At 34.8% G+C, this 15655-nt stretch overlaps 1 protein-coding gene across 1 annotated transcript in view; it reads left to right on the top strand.

Annotated features, from left to right (window-relative positions):
* The window catches only part of PSMD14 (proteasome (prosome, macropain) 26S subunit, non-ATPase, 14), a 43199-nt gene that overhangs the window by 12436 nt on the left and 15108 nt on the right, over positions 1 to 15655 (top strand). The window contains exons 4-7 of the mRNA XM_008939238.1: positions 6559 to 6630; positions 6941 to 7060; positions 7985 to 8055; positions 9019 to 9169. Coding sequence (XP_008937486.1) covers positions 6559 to 6630; positions 6941 to 7060; positions 7985 to 8055; positions 9019 to 9169 — 414 coding nt within the window. The remainder of the gene's footprint in view (positions 1 to 6558; positions 6631 to 6940; positions 7061 to 7984; positions 8056 to 9018; positions 9170 to 15655) is intronic.

The following is a 15655-nucleotide window of genomic DNA, read 5'->3' on the forward strand; positions in this document are numbered from 1 at the left end:
AAAAAAATCAAACAGGAAGGGTAAGTAGTATTTTGGCTCTGCACTGAAGAGATGTTTACAGACTGGTGAACCCAAACGATTCAACCAACTGCTCAAAGCTTACAAAGTTCTGTGTTCTGTAATTTTGGTTTTTGAAGAGGAGGAGAGATGGGAAATGTTATGTATTTCAAGTCCATCTATATTGCTGTTTATGGAATTCTCTTGTAAATGTGAACCTGAATAAACTTTTTTAAGAGACAGGATTTTGTAAAACATACTGAGGTAGGTTTTTTTTAACTAGCTTGTTAAGATTTTTTTTCGGATATCTTAAATTTAAGTAGTAATTGATGCCATAATATTTCCCTAGTATCCCTACTCCATTTTGGAATGTGAGACTGTCTATGAGACTAAACATGCTACTACAATTTTTATTTCATCTAACATATGGTGTAACGAGACAATGTGATCCTTTCAGAAGTCTAGGCAGTTTGAGACTTATGGTATTTTGTGGTCTGTTATGTATGCTTGAATATAATTGATATAAAAATGGGCCTAAACATACAAACTGTTTAGACAAAGTGCTAGCTTCAAAATATAATCCTGTTGGTGTGGAACTAACTGTAAAATTGTGTGTACTAGCTTGAAAATTGAAATAAAATTTCAAATTGCTACTAATCTGTGTGATTCATAGTGCAAAGTGATAATTTTTTTCCTTTTTGTGAACTCTGTTGATTTTTTTCACTTTAATAAATTTTTAAAATAATTTTCTCTGTCCTGATTGATCACATTAACTTCCTGTACTGTCAAAAATGAAATACATGGCTTGTGGTGCTTGTCATGACAGTGTTGCTAGAACCATTGAGATGCAGGAATGGGTCTCCCTTCACCACTTCCACTGATGGAATACAAGTTGGTATTTGCTCTAAGTGTAGTGTCTCAGTACCAGAAAAAGTGCTCCACAATCACAGATTTATTTAGATTTTTAGGCTTAGCAATGTGTAAAAAGCATTATGCTGATCTGAGAAATCTTTTATTTGTCAAAATGTCATCAGGTTATACCACTTGCTGACAAATGGTAAGCAAAGAAGAGCAGTGGTACTCTGGTGAGCTATTAAGGTCTTTTTATTATCCCTAATACCTCTGCCTCCTCTGCATGCTTGCTCAAGTTTGTCCTCTCTGCAGACAATCTGTAGTGTTGTTTTCCCGTCGTACCAAGCTGTATGCCCACCATTGGATTTACATCCACAGAACAGTAGCTTTAAGCTCACTTTGTCTCATCTTTCCACACATCCTTTAATATGATACATTATTATTTTAGTATTTGTACCCCTGTGCCCTTCTCCCCCTGCCTACATCATAAATGTTATCATTATCTGAAACACTTCTTTTGGAAGAGGTACAGAAGAGAAGTGAGGAAAACATGGTGAGGTGAACACTTGTTTAAAGTCAAAAGTAATGCAAGTGTTTTCTGTCTTTTTTTTGTTAATCTTTCTCAACTGGATTTAGATTTAACAACCAAAAATATGTACTGAAAGGGTTAAGCTGGCATGAAAGAATTCATTTCCACTTTAATGACCTAGCCTTGCTGGGTTAGGACGATGGGGAACATGCTTCTGACTTGTACTCCTATTGCCAATTAACACCTCCTATAACAGGTTGCCTCAGCTAGTCATTGAAGCAGAGGCAGTAGAAATAGTTTACATGCAGCTTGTTTTTCACAGTAGTTGTTTAATACTCACAAAATTAAACTATTAAAAGGTTCTTTCTTACCTTACTGAGAAAGAAATAAACACTATAGTGGTCAGTGTTTGCTCATGTGTCCTATGTTAATCTTTAAGTTGTTCCAATTACAAAAATTAAAAAAAAGTAGTAATGATTGTAGCAATTCTTTTGTTTTGCACAGAAATACGTTTGGTGCAAGAAAGCCAAGATTTGCTCTATAGTACTTGAATTTGTTGCCTTTTTTATTATAGTTGCCCCTGCAAAACTGAATTTCTTTGTTTTAATGGCTATGATGTGTTTCAAAATTATATTTTGTGCTATTAGTGTGACACCAGAGCAATGTTTAAGATCCATTTAAACAATAGAAAGTGTGTCAATTTGAGTATTTCTTGCTTGCTCAACTTACTAATTGAGTCCACTTTCTATACCAATTTGAGTAAAATAGTACAAATAAAGAGCAGTGCTCTAAAATGACACCTTAGTTCACATTTAATCAGCAAGTATTTTAATAACATAATAAAATTGGCTAAATAATTGATACCAGTTCACACTAAGAGACAGGTGGAATAATATACCTAAGTGTGTTAACAAATTTGCTAAAAGGCCTGAGCAGATCACATTTCAAGGCATTAGTTTTTATCCTGTTAGAATGGCAAATGCCTTTAACGCTTCATCAGCAAGGGCTGCTCTTTATGTTGGATCATCTCTTCAATTGAAATAAAAATAGTACCATGCATCATGTAATATTGCAATATAATATGCTATTCATAGTTTGAACAGGGTTCTTTCTCCATTACGAGTCTAACTGAAAAAAGTAATAGTGGCCACAGAATTTTATTGATTGTTAAAATTTGGATTCTGCCATTCTAAACAAAAACAAAACTGGAGTTTGGTTGGGTTTTATGACATGGCTGTCAGCTCATTTTACTGACTGACAATGTGTGTACTTGATTTAGGGAAAAAAAAATCCATTTTCAGTAAGCAGCATTATAATAGTATTTTTTTAGAACAATTTTTGATCGTTAATAATTATTGTATCCAGCTTATGCAAGAATGTTTGGGGAAAAGATTCAATATTCCTTGCAGTTTCCAAATCCCATTTTTCTCCAGTTCCTCAAGAAGCTGTCTGATAAATCTGAGGTCAGGAAGTATGAAGGCAGCATTTGCTGTTCTGCAACGAGATGGACAGTGTTACAAGACTATGCACTGGGAGAATGGTCTGACCTTCTTTGAATATCCTAATGCAATCAAAAATACCAGCAGATCTCTTGCACTGCACAATCAAATGCTTTCTTGTTTGAGTTTCTGACAACAGTTAATTTAATTTGGTACTCTGCTTCATAAGGGCGGTGCTCCTTTGTTAAAGCTGGCAGGCAGTGAACTGTTTGTGAACAGTGGTAATAGAACATGCTGTGGAGGGTCAGTGTAAAATACTTCACCTCCATGTAAGAGATAAGCCCATAAAGTCCTCCTCCTTTGCTTAATGAATGAAATGCATAAACCTCTGTGTAAGACTAGCAGAAACAGCCCAAAGTAGTCTCAAAACATGTCACCTATACCTAGCTCCAAACTACCGTGTAAGTAGCATGCAAAAGCTGCAGCTGTCGCTCCAAGGCTGTGTTAGATTATCAGCCATTTATGGAAAAAGAAGTGGTGAGAGATGGAAGTAAATTTGTTCCGTTTTCCAAATGGCGTCATCTAAAACAGCAGACTACTTGGAAGACCCAAGATCTATTCTCTTTATTTTATTTGCTAAATCATTACAAATCTTAGGTTAAGAACTGAATGAACTTTGGGGTTATAATTTTCTGTGGAAAGACAAGTGTGCATATAGCATTTTATGTGCAAATTTATCTTTCATAGAAAAATAATGTGAAACTAGATCTGTTATGAAGGTAAATTCTGGTCAGTTTTTGACCTATGGATCCTTTCTTCCTCAAGACTCCTTAATTGGCATACCAGAATCATTTCAGAACTCTTGAGTATTTCATTCTAATCTAGATTCAAAACAAAGGAAGGAATATTACTGTGAAAATGATTACATGTAATTGGTACAGTGCATTGAGTTGTTTCCTTTTTTCGTAATTATCTCAGAACGCCTGAAGGAGTGACAAAGTCCCCTCTTCTGGACCATCACCAAAGTAAACAGATATTTGAAAGCTTTATTTGAAATAATAGAAGAAAGACTAGGAATGAGTGCAGTTAGGTAAAACCCTTCTTTAGTTCCTACCTTTGCTTAAACTAAAGGTAATTTTGTTGTTGAAGAAGTTATGAAGAATGATTAAACTCTTACAGTTGTGACAGAGGTGTCTACCTAGGGGACAGATGTGATTAATGCCTTGGCTGTAAGGAAGGATGTTGGTGTGACCTGCCATCTTAACAGACACTAGAGATTCCATATAGGAGATCCTATTCAAGAGCCATAGTCTGTGGAACAAACTTCAGTTCCAGCTTCTGATTTTTGAGAAGCTATACTCAGTCAAACAGCAACATTAGTTCCGTGATTTATGAAAGGCTATTTATGCTAGTTCAAGGGAGCTTTGAGGGTTTTTTTTATGCTATTCTTTATGTTTAAAAAATACTGAATGGTGTAATGGGATGCTTGCTTACAGTGAATTGTTAAACAAAGTCTGGGACAGATGTAGAATATGTATAGCGGTTACAGCATGGATTGTTACGGTTCTTCCTAAAGCAGAAAGTTACTGTGTTAGTGTTTTTTACTCTCACTTCAGAACCTCTCCGGTCTAGAACTGGTAGAAAATTGGAAGACAGCTTTGCCTATGAAGAAAGGGGTTGTTATCAAACTCATCTTGTTTTTTTTTTAAGTTAAAACCTAACTAATCTATACTTTATTCTTAGCAGTGATTAGGTGGAAATACGATTTTTTTTTTTTTGTGCTTTCTAAAGTATTAAGACTTGTAATTGAAAAGATCATTTAGAGTAGTCTTAAAGCAGGAGAGATACAGCTAATGAAAGTAAGTTTACATGTTCATGGAGGAAAAAGCTCAGTGACAGTATCAGAAAATGATTGGACATTTGAAGCTTAATCAGTCAGTTTAGTTGTAGTAAATTTGGAATAAGTGATTCGGGTGTCCTGCACATCTGGTTCTGTGAAGCGTTCTAGTAACTGCTCATAGAGTTTTTCATCCTGTTAGATGAGCGCTTCTGCACTGGAGCATCTCACTGTTGGCTATAGCTAGTCAGGGAAATACTTGATGAGGTGGAATTGATTAAAAATGGACCTTGGAGAGAATATTGTACAAGGTGAAAAGTTAAATCTTTTTGGAAGATTGCTGATACAAAGGTCAAAGTGACCAAAAAATTATCACTGAGTAGTAAGAAGTGAAAAAGAGCAAATGAGGTAATGGTCAGCAGCATCAAAGTTGGAAATAAAGATTTGAAGGTATTGGGATGCACTTGTGGTTGACACAGATCCATATATGCATGTGAGTTCCAAAATGCAAAGACTGGATCTGCAGTTAGTAGTGAAGGAATTAATTGACATTAAGGGGGGAAAAAAACCCCGAACCTGTATTTTCTTATTGTCTTACAGTGTTCTTAAGACTAGATGATGCTTTTCTCTGTGTGTGAAAGTATGCAGAAAGGATAAGTACTATACAAATTTGATATCCTGATTACTTAAGTTCCCCATTATATTTTCAGGCGGTGATGGCTTGTGTTGATCGCTATATCCTGTTTGATGTCATGTGGGAGCATGTGATACTGAATTTTTTCACTTTAAGTGGAAAATCAAGAATGTACTCAATTTTTTTTCCAATTTTGCTTCTAAATGTGGAAACAAAATTCTAATTCTACAAAATATTTATGTAAAGACATAATATTTTTTTCACTTTTAACTTACTGTGGGATAACCTTTTTTACCATCCTCCATAGTTGCTTTATTGCCCTTCTATCTTTACATCACTTAGAGCAGAAGTAACCTTTTGTCTTATCAGTGGAAATTTTTTGTACACAATTTTGTAATAACATAATGAATATACAGCTAATTGGCTGTAATGAGGTACACTGATACAGAATTCTGATCTGAGAGCAATATGTTGCATGTTCCTTGAAAAAGGGACATTTAAACTGCTGCCTCCTGTGTTTTTCATTTCCAACAGTACACAGAACCTGTTTCAACCAATCATTCACACCTGGGACAGTTGTGCTAATTTTTGAATAACTACTCATAAGGCAAAGAGCAAAGTATTTTGTTCACAGCTTTTCCACCTAGGGATCAGAGGTCCGTTTTTTCTCTCACTGTACCAGTGTATCTGCAAAGTACTCCCATAGCCTTTATCTGCAAGTCCGCTTTAGCTGAAAGCTGATGAAGCAAAGGGAAATTGCTGTTTGTGTTGGTGCCAGTTAATCATGCTAGCCCAGCAGCATTTACATTCACACCACTGTAAGAAACACATAGTTAATTGGAGAACTGGCCATATTCTACAGCTGAGGAAGGTTAGCATTGCGGCAAGGCTGACTAATGGAAACTTCATGACTCTTAGCCTGTGTGTCTTCTAACAGGTTTGTACCCAGTGCAGTACTTGCAGGTTTTTTTGTTTGACAGATTCTGATAAGATTGCTCTTTAGGTTGAGTTTGTTTTGGGGCAAGGGGAGACAAGGGATGGTGGCTTAGGTGACTTGTATTACAAAATAGGTTAGTGAAGAAAGGTGCTGTGAAGAAGTGTTTGGTGTTTGGGTGTGCTTTTTTCTTTGTAAGAGCTGCATCTTAACACAAAAAATCACAATTATGTATGTGTCTTTTCTGTAAGTTTTGCAACATGGAAACCAAAAGAAAATGTTTAGAAACTGTACAGTGACAGTGGTGGAGAAAATAATTATTTATTCTTTTCATAGGGGCCACCAACAGATGCTCCTGCAGTTGATACAGCCGAACAGGTTTATATCTCTTCTCTTGCACTGCTGAAAGTAAGTGTTCTGTGTGTACCGTATCTCTATTGTATAGTGATGAAAACAGAGCTCCTGGCATATATCCAAAGTTTATGGACTGGTGCTGGTCAGGCTAATTTAAAAAATAAACTAATACTGTTTGGAACACTTAGAGTTAGAAACATTACTTCTCTGTTGGCTTCATTTTTACTATTTTATAGTTACTTAGAGTTTTCGAAAGTGCTACAAGTTGCAAATTATCTATAGATCAACGAAGGCTGAAAGAACTATTCCAAATCAAACTCGATACTCCTATTAAACATATGGTGTCATTTGATCTTAATTCCAGATGTTGAAGCATGGTCGTGCTGGTGTCCCCATGGAAGTTATGGGCCTGATGCTCGGGGAATTTGTTGATGATTACACTGTGAGAGTGATTGATGTTTTTGCAATGCCACAGTCAGGGACGGTGAGTTCATTGCAGCTAGACTGTGATAATTTTGTTTGCTTGTTTGTTTTTTCCCTTACACTAAATATTTTTTTAAGCTTTTCCTACTTTATCTTATTTATGCAATCCTAAGGTAAAACTTACCAGGTAGAATTCAAACGCATCTAATGTATTGAAGGGCTTCAGGAAAAAAAAAAATAGTTAAGGCTTGATTAAAAGTGCATCATGCCCTTACTGTGATGGTGCTATATATATACTTCAAACTTGCTCTCTTTGACAGATCTTAGAGTGGCATGTGTGCTAAATGATATTTTTGTGCTGTGAAAGACATTGTGTATTTTAATTTTGAACAAAAGTATTCATGTTTTGAGGATATTTTAAAGAGATGATGAGCCAATGGGTATAACTGGAATTTATGTTGCTTTTTTTGGTGTAAATTGTACATAATATTGCTCTTAAAAGAAGTATAGATCCTTTGTAACTTAGAGCTGCACATCAATGAAATTTTCAAATTCTTCTGTCCTGAGTTTATTCTATGCTTGTTCATAGTATAAGTAATATCTGCAAAAAGCCAGTGTGTGATCTATATCTCAAATAAAACATGTAGAGCTGAACTTGGGAGAAACAACACACCAGAGTCTGGAGAACAAAAAGAGGAAAAGATTAATTCCTATGCCTATTTAGTCATGTTTACTCACAGTAGAGATAACTTATATAGCAATTCAAAATCTTCTTTCAGCATTTTAAAAATCATGTTAAAATACATTCGTAGAATCTGTATTTTACTTTTAAGTGTGTTCTGTCGAGTAGTTCTAAAGTAGTCAGTAGTCATTTTAAACAAATGTTTATGAATGGTGTTTTAACTTGTTACTGTTCACAAATGAATGTAAATATAATATTGCTTTATGTACAACTACTATGCATTTTGTCTGTCTTCTACATCAGGGTGTCAGTGTGGAGGCGGTTGATCCTGTATTTCAAGCAAAAATGTTGGATATGCTGAAACAGACAGGAAGGTAAATCAACCTAAAGAGGGCTGGCAGTAAGAAGTACTCCCTGCTTGTTGTTTAGAAGAAACAGCTGGCTTACCACAGAACTAGTGATCTAGGGTCTATTAATAATGTTTAAAAAGAAATAATTACCCAGAAATTAGGTGAGTAGCATAGCATGTAGTTCAGTTCATCTCATGCACTTCATTTGTTAGGAGATGTTTACTCATGTTACACCTGCAGCTTTGATTATTGCACAGAAAGATCAGAGTACTGCTCAGTTTGATACAGGCAGTTAACTAGACAGTACCTGCTTAAAAGACGGATTTTGAAAAGTATTTTAATTAATATTTTTAAAAAATTATGAAGTCAGCTTATTTATGATCATTTTTAATCAAAAGATGAAATAATTTTGTAAGAGAGCCTAGTGTTTAAACAAATCTTTATTTCACTCATACCTCTCAACAGTTGTCGTCTCCTTCCTCAAATTCTTTTACTGTGGGAAAAACTTCAAAATTAATGTTAGCAAAAGACTCAGCAGCTGAACAGAACAGTGCAAATTGCTTTTTGACTGAGTTCCTAGTTCTACTGCTGGTTTAATTGATATTTAATCCTTTCCCACCCTTGGTTCCTGTTGTCCATGTCTGAAATGGACTTTCTGCCGTGAAAATTCAACCCTCGACACCAAGGAGTTAAAGAGTAGGTATTTACTCAGGTGCTGAAAGGGTAAAAACTGGTTCAGGGAAGGTGTGGTAACAGGGTGAAAAACTGGAAGTATGATCTACCACTGCTAATGTGCATCCCTTAATGATCGCCCTCTTGTCGCATTTGTTCATGTCCTTTTTTTCACCATACTATGGCGAGTAATTTAAATATTTCTAATGGTGTTTTTTTTAAAAGCTTATTCTAACTTATGCCCTGACGCATTACTATTTCTTCCGGTGTTACATGTTCTTATTTTTAAGAAAGTAAATGTCATCTTTGTTTCAGACCTGAGATGGTAGTCGGTTGGTATCATAGTCACCCTGGCTTTGGCTGCTGGTTATCCGGTGTAGATATCAATACTCAGCAGAGCTTTGAAGCTTTATCAGAAAGAGCTGTTGCCGTGGTGGTGGATCCTATTCAGAGTGTAAAAGGAAAGGTATAGTAGACTTGCTTTTTTTTTTTAAGGTACTTCATTAAGATTGAATATAGAAGCACTGTAAATGTGTGCTTTTGGAGGCCCATTCTGCATTTAAAAATAAAAATGCAAATGAAAAGGTCATTTTTTCTGCATCTTACACCAGTAGTCCTTAAACAGGCTGGAAGTCTTTGATATTGTCAGTACATGTAACGAATCGTAATCTTCCCGTAATATTTGGCTATTCAGGTGTCACTCAACATGTTTGCAACTAATAATCCAAGTACACATTGTTTCAGATACTACATTTTAGCCACAACATCTAAGATCAATTACTAACAGATTGGAATAGGTTCAGCTCCTTAATGTGGGTAGTAACTAAGGCGGCATTGATTTTTAAGGCGTTGCGTATGATGGCTTTCAGTATCATTTCTATTCCAAATGTTTTGGGCAATAAAACTTTACTGAAGAGTTGGTATCAAGAATTTGAGTTCAAGAAACGTGCAGATAAATGATAAAGTATGTTAAATGACTATGAAAAGAGATTAACTTGCAAAGCATATTGGGTTATAGTTGTCCTTTGTTGAAATCTCTTTTGTTCTTGTTTAGTTCTCTTTTTATTTCTTTCTAGCCCCATATGCCATTTTCCTATTTCCTGCCTCATGACAGCAGGGAGCAGCTCTATTATCACCTTCACAGAGCTGTCTGCAAATGTGAGAGGCAATTCGATTTTGCTCAACCACAGGGAGAGTGGATTAGAAAAACTACAGAACATACAGAAATTGGCTAGGTGGTTTACTGCTTTAAAATACTGCTGAGGTGTTTTGTTTGAGCATGCACTCCCATTGTATTGTAGAATAATTATTGAAATGCGTCATGGTATATATGGATGATATTAATGTAAACCTATAAATATTTAAAAAGGAAGTGTTCATCTTCTGTAAAGCTCTAGTATCATATTTCCTGAGAGACAGATTGTATTAAAGCTACCAAACAATTCCACTAACGGTTCCCTTGAATTCATAATAGAATATTCTGAAGCTACGGTTGCCTTTTCAGTTGTTTTTTTTTTAATTCTAATTTTTTATAGCAAATTAATTTAGGTAACAGGCAACTTAAAAATTAATAGCTTCTGGCTATTTTTAAGCTATTAAACATTTAAATCAATTTTGCTCCCTTTTTAATTGCATAAAGAGTAGAATAAAATTTAGGTAGTTTTTGTAAAGAAAAAAAAATACAGTAGAATTTTAAGTCGCTTCTGACTTATTTTTTCTGTAACTTTTTTAACTTTGCTTTTTATTATTTTCCCAATCCAGCAGAAATGTTGAAATAGGAGTCTCTTTACTTTGTGAAAATGTAATGTTTTGGGACTGCACTACTAATTAATTTAGACCTCACTAGCTATTAAAACCATTAAGGGGAAAAGCCTGCCAGTCACACTACTGTTATACCACATTTGCTCACTAAGTGACTTTTTAAAAAATATTTTTTTACCACTGTTGTTTGACACAATGTCATCTTTGAGGGTCTTTGTTCTCTTCAAAAGAATAATCTTTTCTACATTTATCTTGAATGTGAATAAATTTTTGTTCATCTAAACATTTCTTAGTTACAGATCTTCTTATGGCATTGCTGCCAGTATTTGGGATCACTGGAAGTTCTTGTAATGTTTGTTTTTCATACTTGTCTAGTTGCTACAGTCAGATTAAATGACATTCTCAGGTTTCACATGAAAAAAAGTTTACATCTGTCACATTCCTGGCAAGTGCATCCCTAACAGCATAGAAATAGAAAGAATTCCCCAAATTATGAGTACCAGTTCTAATTAAATTTATGATTTTTGGGAGGCAAGATCAGGCTATGGAATATGTATGATTTATGATCCTGGTTGGCAAGATCACCTATATTAAAATGTATTTTGATTTACATGAACTGAGAGAAGAACAGATATATTAGAACTCAAGGGGCATTCTTAGGTTGGATTTGACAGCTTCGCGTGCGTGGCTGCCTTAGTATAGCATCCAGTGCCTCTTTGCATGTTAGACAACTCGAGCTAAGCCTGTTGCAGAAAACTACCAGCATTTTCTTAGCACCAGCAGAAGTAGTACTTGCAGGGGTTGTTTTGCTGCTCTAGTAGCCAATACACTGATGGATTTTTGCTCCTGTATACAGCTATGTGAGTCCATGATTATTACTCATTATACCTTTTACTAGCATAACTGTCTGGCAAAAAATTATAGTGAACATGTGGCATAGAAGATTTTAATATGGTGTGTTTTGACTGAGATTAGATATATTTAAAAACAAGGTCCAAAATAACACATTAGCTAATTTTATATCCTCCTCAGGGCAGGTCTATGCCCATATAAACTGCGATGACTTATAGTCATTGGAAGCAGTCATATCATGGTTGTGCTAGTGAAGAATAACTGGGGCAGAGGTTATTTTTGCGTGTCAGGAAGTTGAAATGAGTTCCGATGAGGAGCCTCAGGTTCACCTTGACTAGCTAAAGCATTAAAAAGCAGCTTTTCCTGTCAGTGGTAGAAAGCAAAAACTTGTTAACTTCTTAGCTGGCCTCGTCTGGATACGCACCTGGTAGAACAGAGACGTAGGACTGTAATTCAGAGATAAGATTACATATAATTTTGTCAGTTTTTAAAAAAAGTCATTTTATGTCTTCTTAAAACCGATGAGCAAAGATAAAAAGAAATATTAAATCCTTTTATAAAAATAAACCCCTCATATAGATTTGTGGGTTAAATACCAACTGCTTTAATGAACATTTTAGGACTGGTATATTATAATAAATATAATAGGACACATGAAGGATATTAATTCCAAACATTGACCTTATTACTTTGCATACATATGCTTGCACACACAATATGCTTTTTCATGACTGCATACCTTATATTGCTATTTTTAGGCTAATAGTGTTCTGTCTGAGTTTACTTTAAAGCTCACAACAGATCAGTGAACTTTAACTGAAGGTCACTGTTATCAGAATCCAGAGAGAAAAAGCTTTATGTTGTGGCTTTGTTTTGGTTTAAAATTTATTTCTATGAATGAAGTCAAAGTAAATGTGCTGAAATGTGGCCAGTGGGGCAACCTGGCTAGCTGTTGCTTCATCTTGTACTTAGTAATAAATCTTTGTTTTACTCCCTCTGTTTTTACAGTCTGTGCAATGGAAGTTGTAATACATATTTAGAATATTCCACAGAAGCAGTAATTTAATTAAAGACCTGGAATAAAGCTAAATATTGACGTTTCGTATTTATTTCCAACATACATTTTGAAATGTCTGTACAGAGGACTACATACCTTTGCTAAATGTTGAAAATAAAAGTTTTTTGGACCTTAACTTAGCAGCTGTTCCTCACCTCTTAAGAAAAATATAACTACACTAAACCTGTTGTAACATAATATCTAACTCCACAAGCATTAACTTGCTGTGTTGCACTCCTATGTTAATTTAAGAAGAAGGTGGTGTTTTCTGGTTTAAAGGTTAAAATTTTAAATGTTTATAATAAAAAAGTAACCATTTGCAATGGTTTGGTTTTGCGAGGTTGTTGACTGATTTCCCTTGATGTGCAATTGCTGGCATAAGGATTGGTAGAATATCCAAAATGGTCAGAAGTCCATTTTATCTGAGAAGTTCACTGGCACTTGTGGTGTTTAGTAGAATATGTAGCAAAAAATCTCCTACGCATACAGAAAAATTTCATGTCCGTTAGGCTGTAATTTTTCCTAGCAAGGCAACATGAAAAGTATTTGTAGGAAGATCTCTTCACTTATGGCAAAAATCTTTTTTTCAATTGTTTGCTGAAGAAAAGACTTCTCTGCACTATCTTTTTATAAATTCTACTTTGCGTGTTAATCACCTCCTGACAGATAAAAACAAATATGCTATGCATGTTAATCTTGTGCACATTGCCACTTTCATAAAAGGTATTTTTACTATGGTATTTTATATTTAATCCAATTCAGAGGGTACAAGGAGGAAAAAAAAAATGTACATTTGGGTAGCCAGGTGAATTAAAGTGATTCCAGTTGTAAATGATATCAGGAGATCACCTAGACTTTGTGCAGAGCACAGTGTAAATGTTGACTTCAGACCAGGTCACTTAGGATTTGTTCACTTGAGTCTTGATATGACAACAGCTGTGTGGGAGTACCTGTTCCAGTACATATTACTGCTGTGTGTTGGTTTTTTTCCCCCTTGTGTACAGTCAGCAGCTCCCCATTTCAGTTTATGACTATTGTCTCTTGTCACATACATCATTGAAGAACTGTGTTCTGTGGTCTGAGAAAGCTCTTTTGGAACTGAAAGATTTGATACTTCAAAGAATAGCCAGAATGTGGCCTTTAGTCTAAGACCATTTTGTTCAAGTAGTTGTAAACCGCTTTCTCTTGTTCCGCTTATGAGATCTTTATTATTTTATTCTAAAAGGGATAACAAGTGTGGTGAACTTTATAATTTGTTCTTTTACTAATTTTTAAAATGTGAAAAAAAATGTTCTTAAGATGGTCCTAGGAGTCCCAAAGAGAGGCAGTTATACTGTATACTTTAAAAAAAAAAAAGAAAAAAATGAAAGAAAAAAAGTATTAGTTGTTCTAAAATAGCTATTATCTGGATAGAGAGGGGGGAAGATGCTGGGGTTTTGTACAATTGAAGAGCTATGGGGAAGTGAACTTAGCTGAGTTGCTTCTGGAGGTCCATAGCAAAGTGAAGGTCTCAAAGTCCTTTTGAGCTGTTAACAGAGAAAAATATCTTTAGAAATTCAAATTTTTATTATAATGCTAAAGCATTCTACACATATTGTAGAAGTATGGTGGCTCAAATACACTTTGAAATTTTGTCATATTCTAGCATGTTTTTATTATTACTGTACTAATGAGATTTTTGTTCATTTTTCAAAATGGAGAAAATTTATGTAGGCATAGGATAAAATACCACCTCAAAACCAACAGATGATGTGGTTGAACAGAGCTTTGTTTTTCATTTGCTGGACGACCTGTTCTGGTGACCTTTTCCATAAAACATTCCTCTTCATGGTCTTGGCTCATCGGTACTGCTAAATCTAGGTGACAACCTGTGTGTAATTAGTTATGTATATGAGCAACATAGTTTTCTTGATACCTCAGTTTTTAACTCTTAATAAATGGCAGTTTGGTTGAGCACTGACCATAAGAATAGCAATTTGCAAATAGTTTTGATTTTTTCTGCTACTTTTTATGTTCCAGTTTAATTTTTATGTATGCTACACTATCTCAGCTTGGTGACTTGTGTGGGGAGAGGCAACTGAGATAGTTTTTGTGTTGCAAATCCTTCCAACTTATCAAGATAAATACGTATGTGAATGTTTTTATAATGCAATTACTTGATAGTCTAGAAGAGTGAAATCAAAATCAGACAGATTTAACAATTACTTTTCTAAATGTTGGAATTGCCATCTAGCCTCAGAAATTTTCTTCAGCTGAACATAAGCCTTACAATAGTTTTCTGAAAGCTAGCATGTTTTCAGACCTCCACTCTTTTATCTGAGTGCTATTATTTTTTCTTTGAACCTGTCCTTTTTTTCCCTTGTGTGTGTGAATTAACCACAGGGTTGGAGGAGATGGTGACTATTTTTTAAGGAAGCAGAAACAAAGCAATCCTTAAAGTGATATTTGTGGAGACACTAGTGCCTGCAATTTAAAATTTAAAATACCCCATTAAGAAATAAGTTTGTGAGAACTTTTAAGTAGATTGGAGCCACCTAACAGGATTTTCTCTATATACCAAACTCCCCCTCCCGACTTCATGCATTTACATTAATAAACTTGACCTTCATAAATCTTCCCTGGACACAAGTGAATCCAACAGTCATTAGGATGCAGCTTGAACTAAAACCATCAAAACAGTGAATTGACTATGTTGTCACTACTGCTTTGGAGACATGTTTGTTTATTCTGAATTGTGCAGATGATATTTTACAAAAAAAAAAAAAAAATTACTTTAAAACATGTGATACCTACAATTTTATGTCAATCTTTTATAACTAGAACAACTTTAATTATTAGAATGGGGCTTGCTAACACTTATGTTGTAAAGTGAAAAAATCTAAAATGGACAATATAACTTTAAAATGTGTAGTTTCAGTTGAAATATCAAGGGTACATTTCTGTACATTTTGAACATTATCTAGTACATTTAGGTATTTTAAAATTACTATGGTACCTGTTAACGGTGACTGAGTAGAGCATTTGGTGTAGTAACCTGGGTATTAGAGGTGGAAACATGCTTATTTGATCTAGGCAAGAACTGAGTTTTAATAGGAGCTTGATTTGGAGAATGAGAAAGTAGAATTATTGGTGCTGCGTTTGATTACTGTTGATTCAATAAAGACAGATGCTCTTTTTCCCAAAGGATCACATTTGTAAAAGATGAATTGCATCAGCACTACAGTGTAGGCCAATTGATTTTTTTTTTTATTCAAGGTGCTTAAACCTAGGCCTAAGCTACAA

The sequence above is a fragment of the Merops nubicus genome, unplaced genomic scaffold (assembly GCF_000691845.1).
Source record: "Merops nubicus isolate BGI_N331 unplaced genomic scaffold, ASM69184v1 scaffold18014, whole genome shotgun sequence".
NCBI lineage: Eukaryota > Metazoa > Chordata > Aves > Coraciiformes > Meropidae > Merops > Merops nubicus.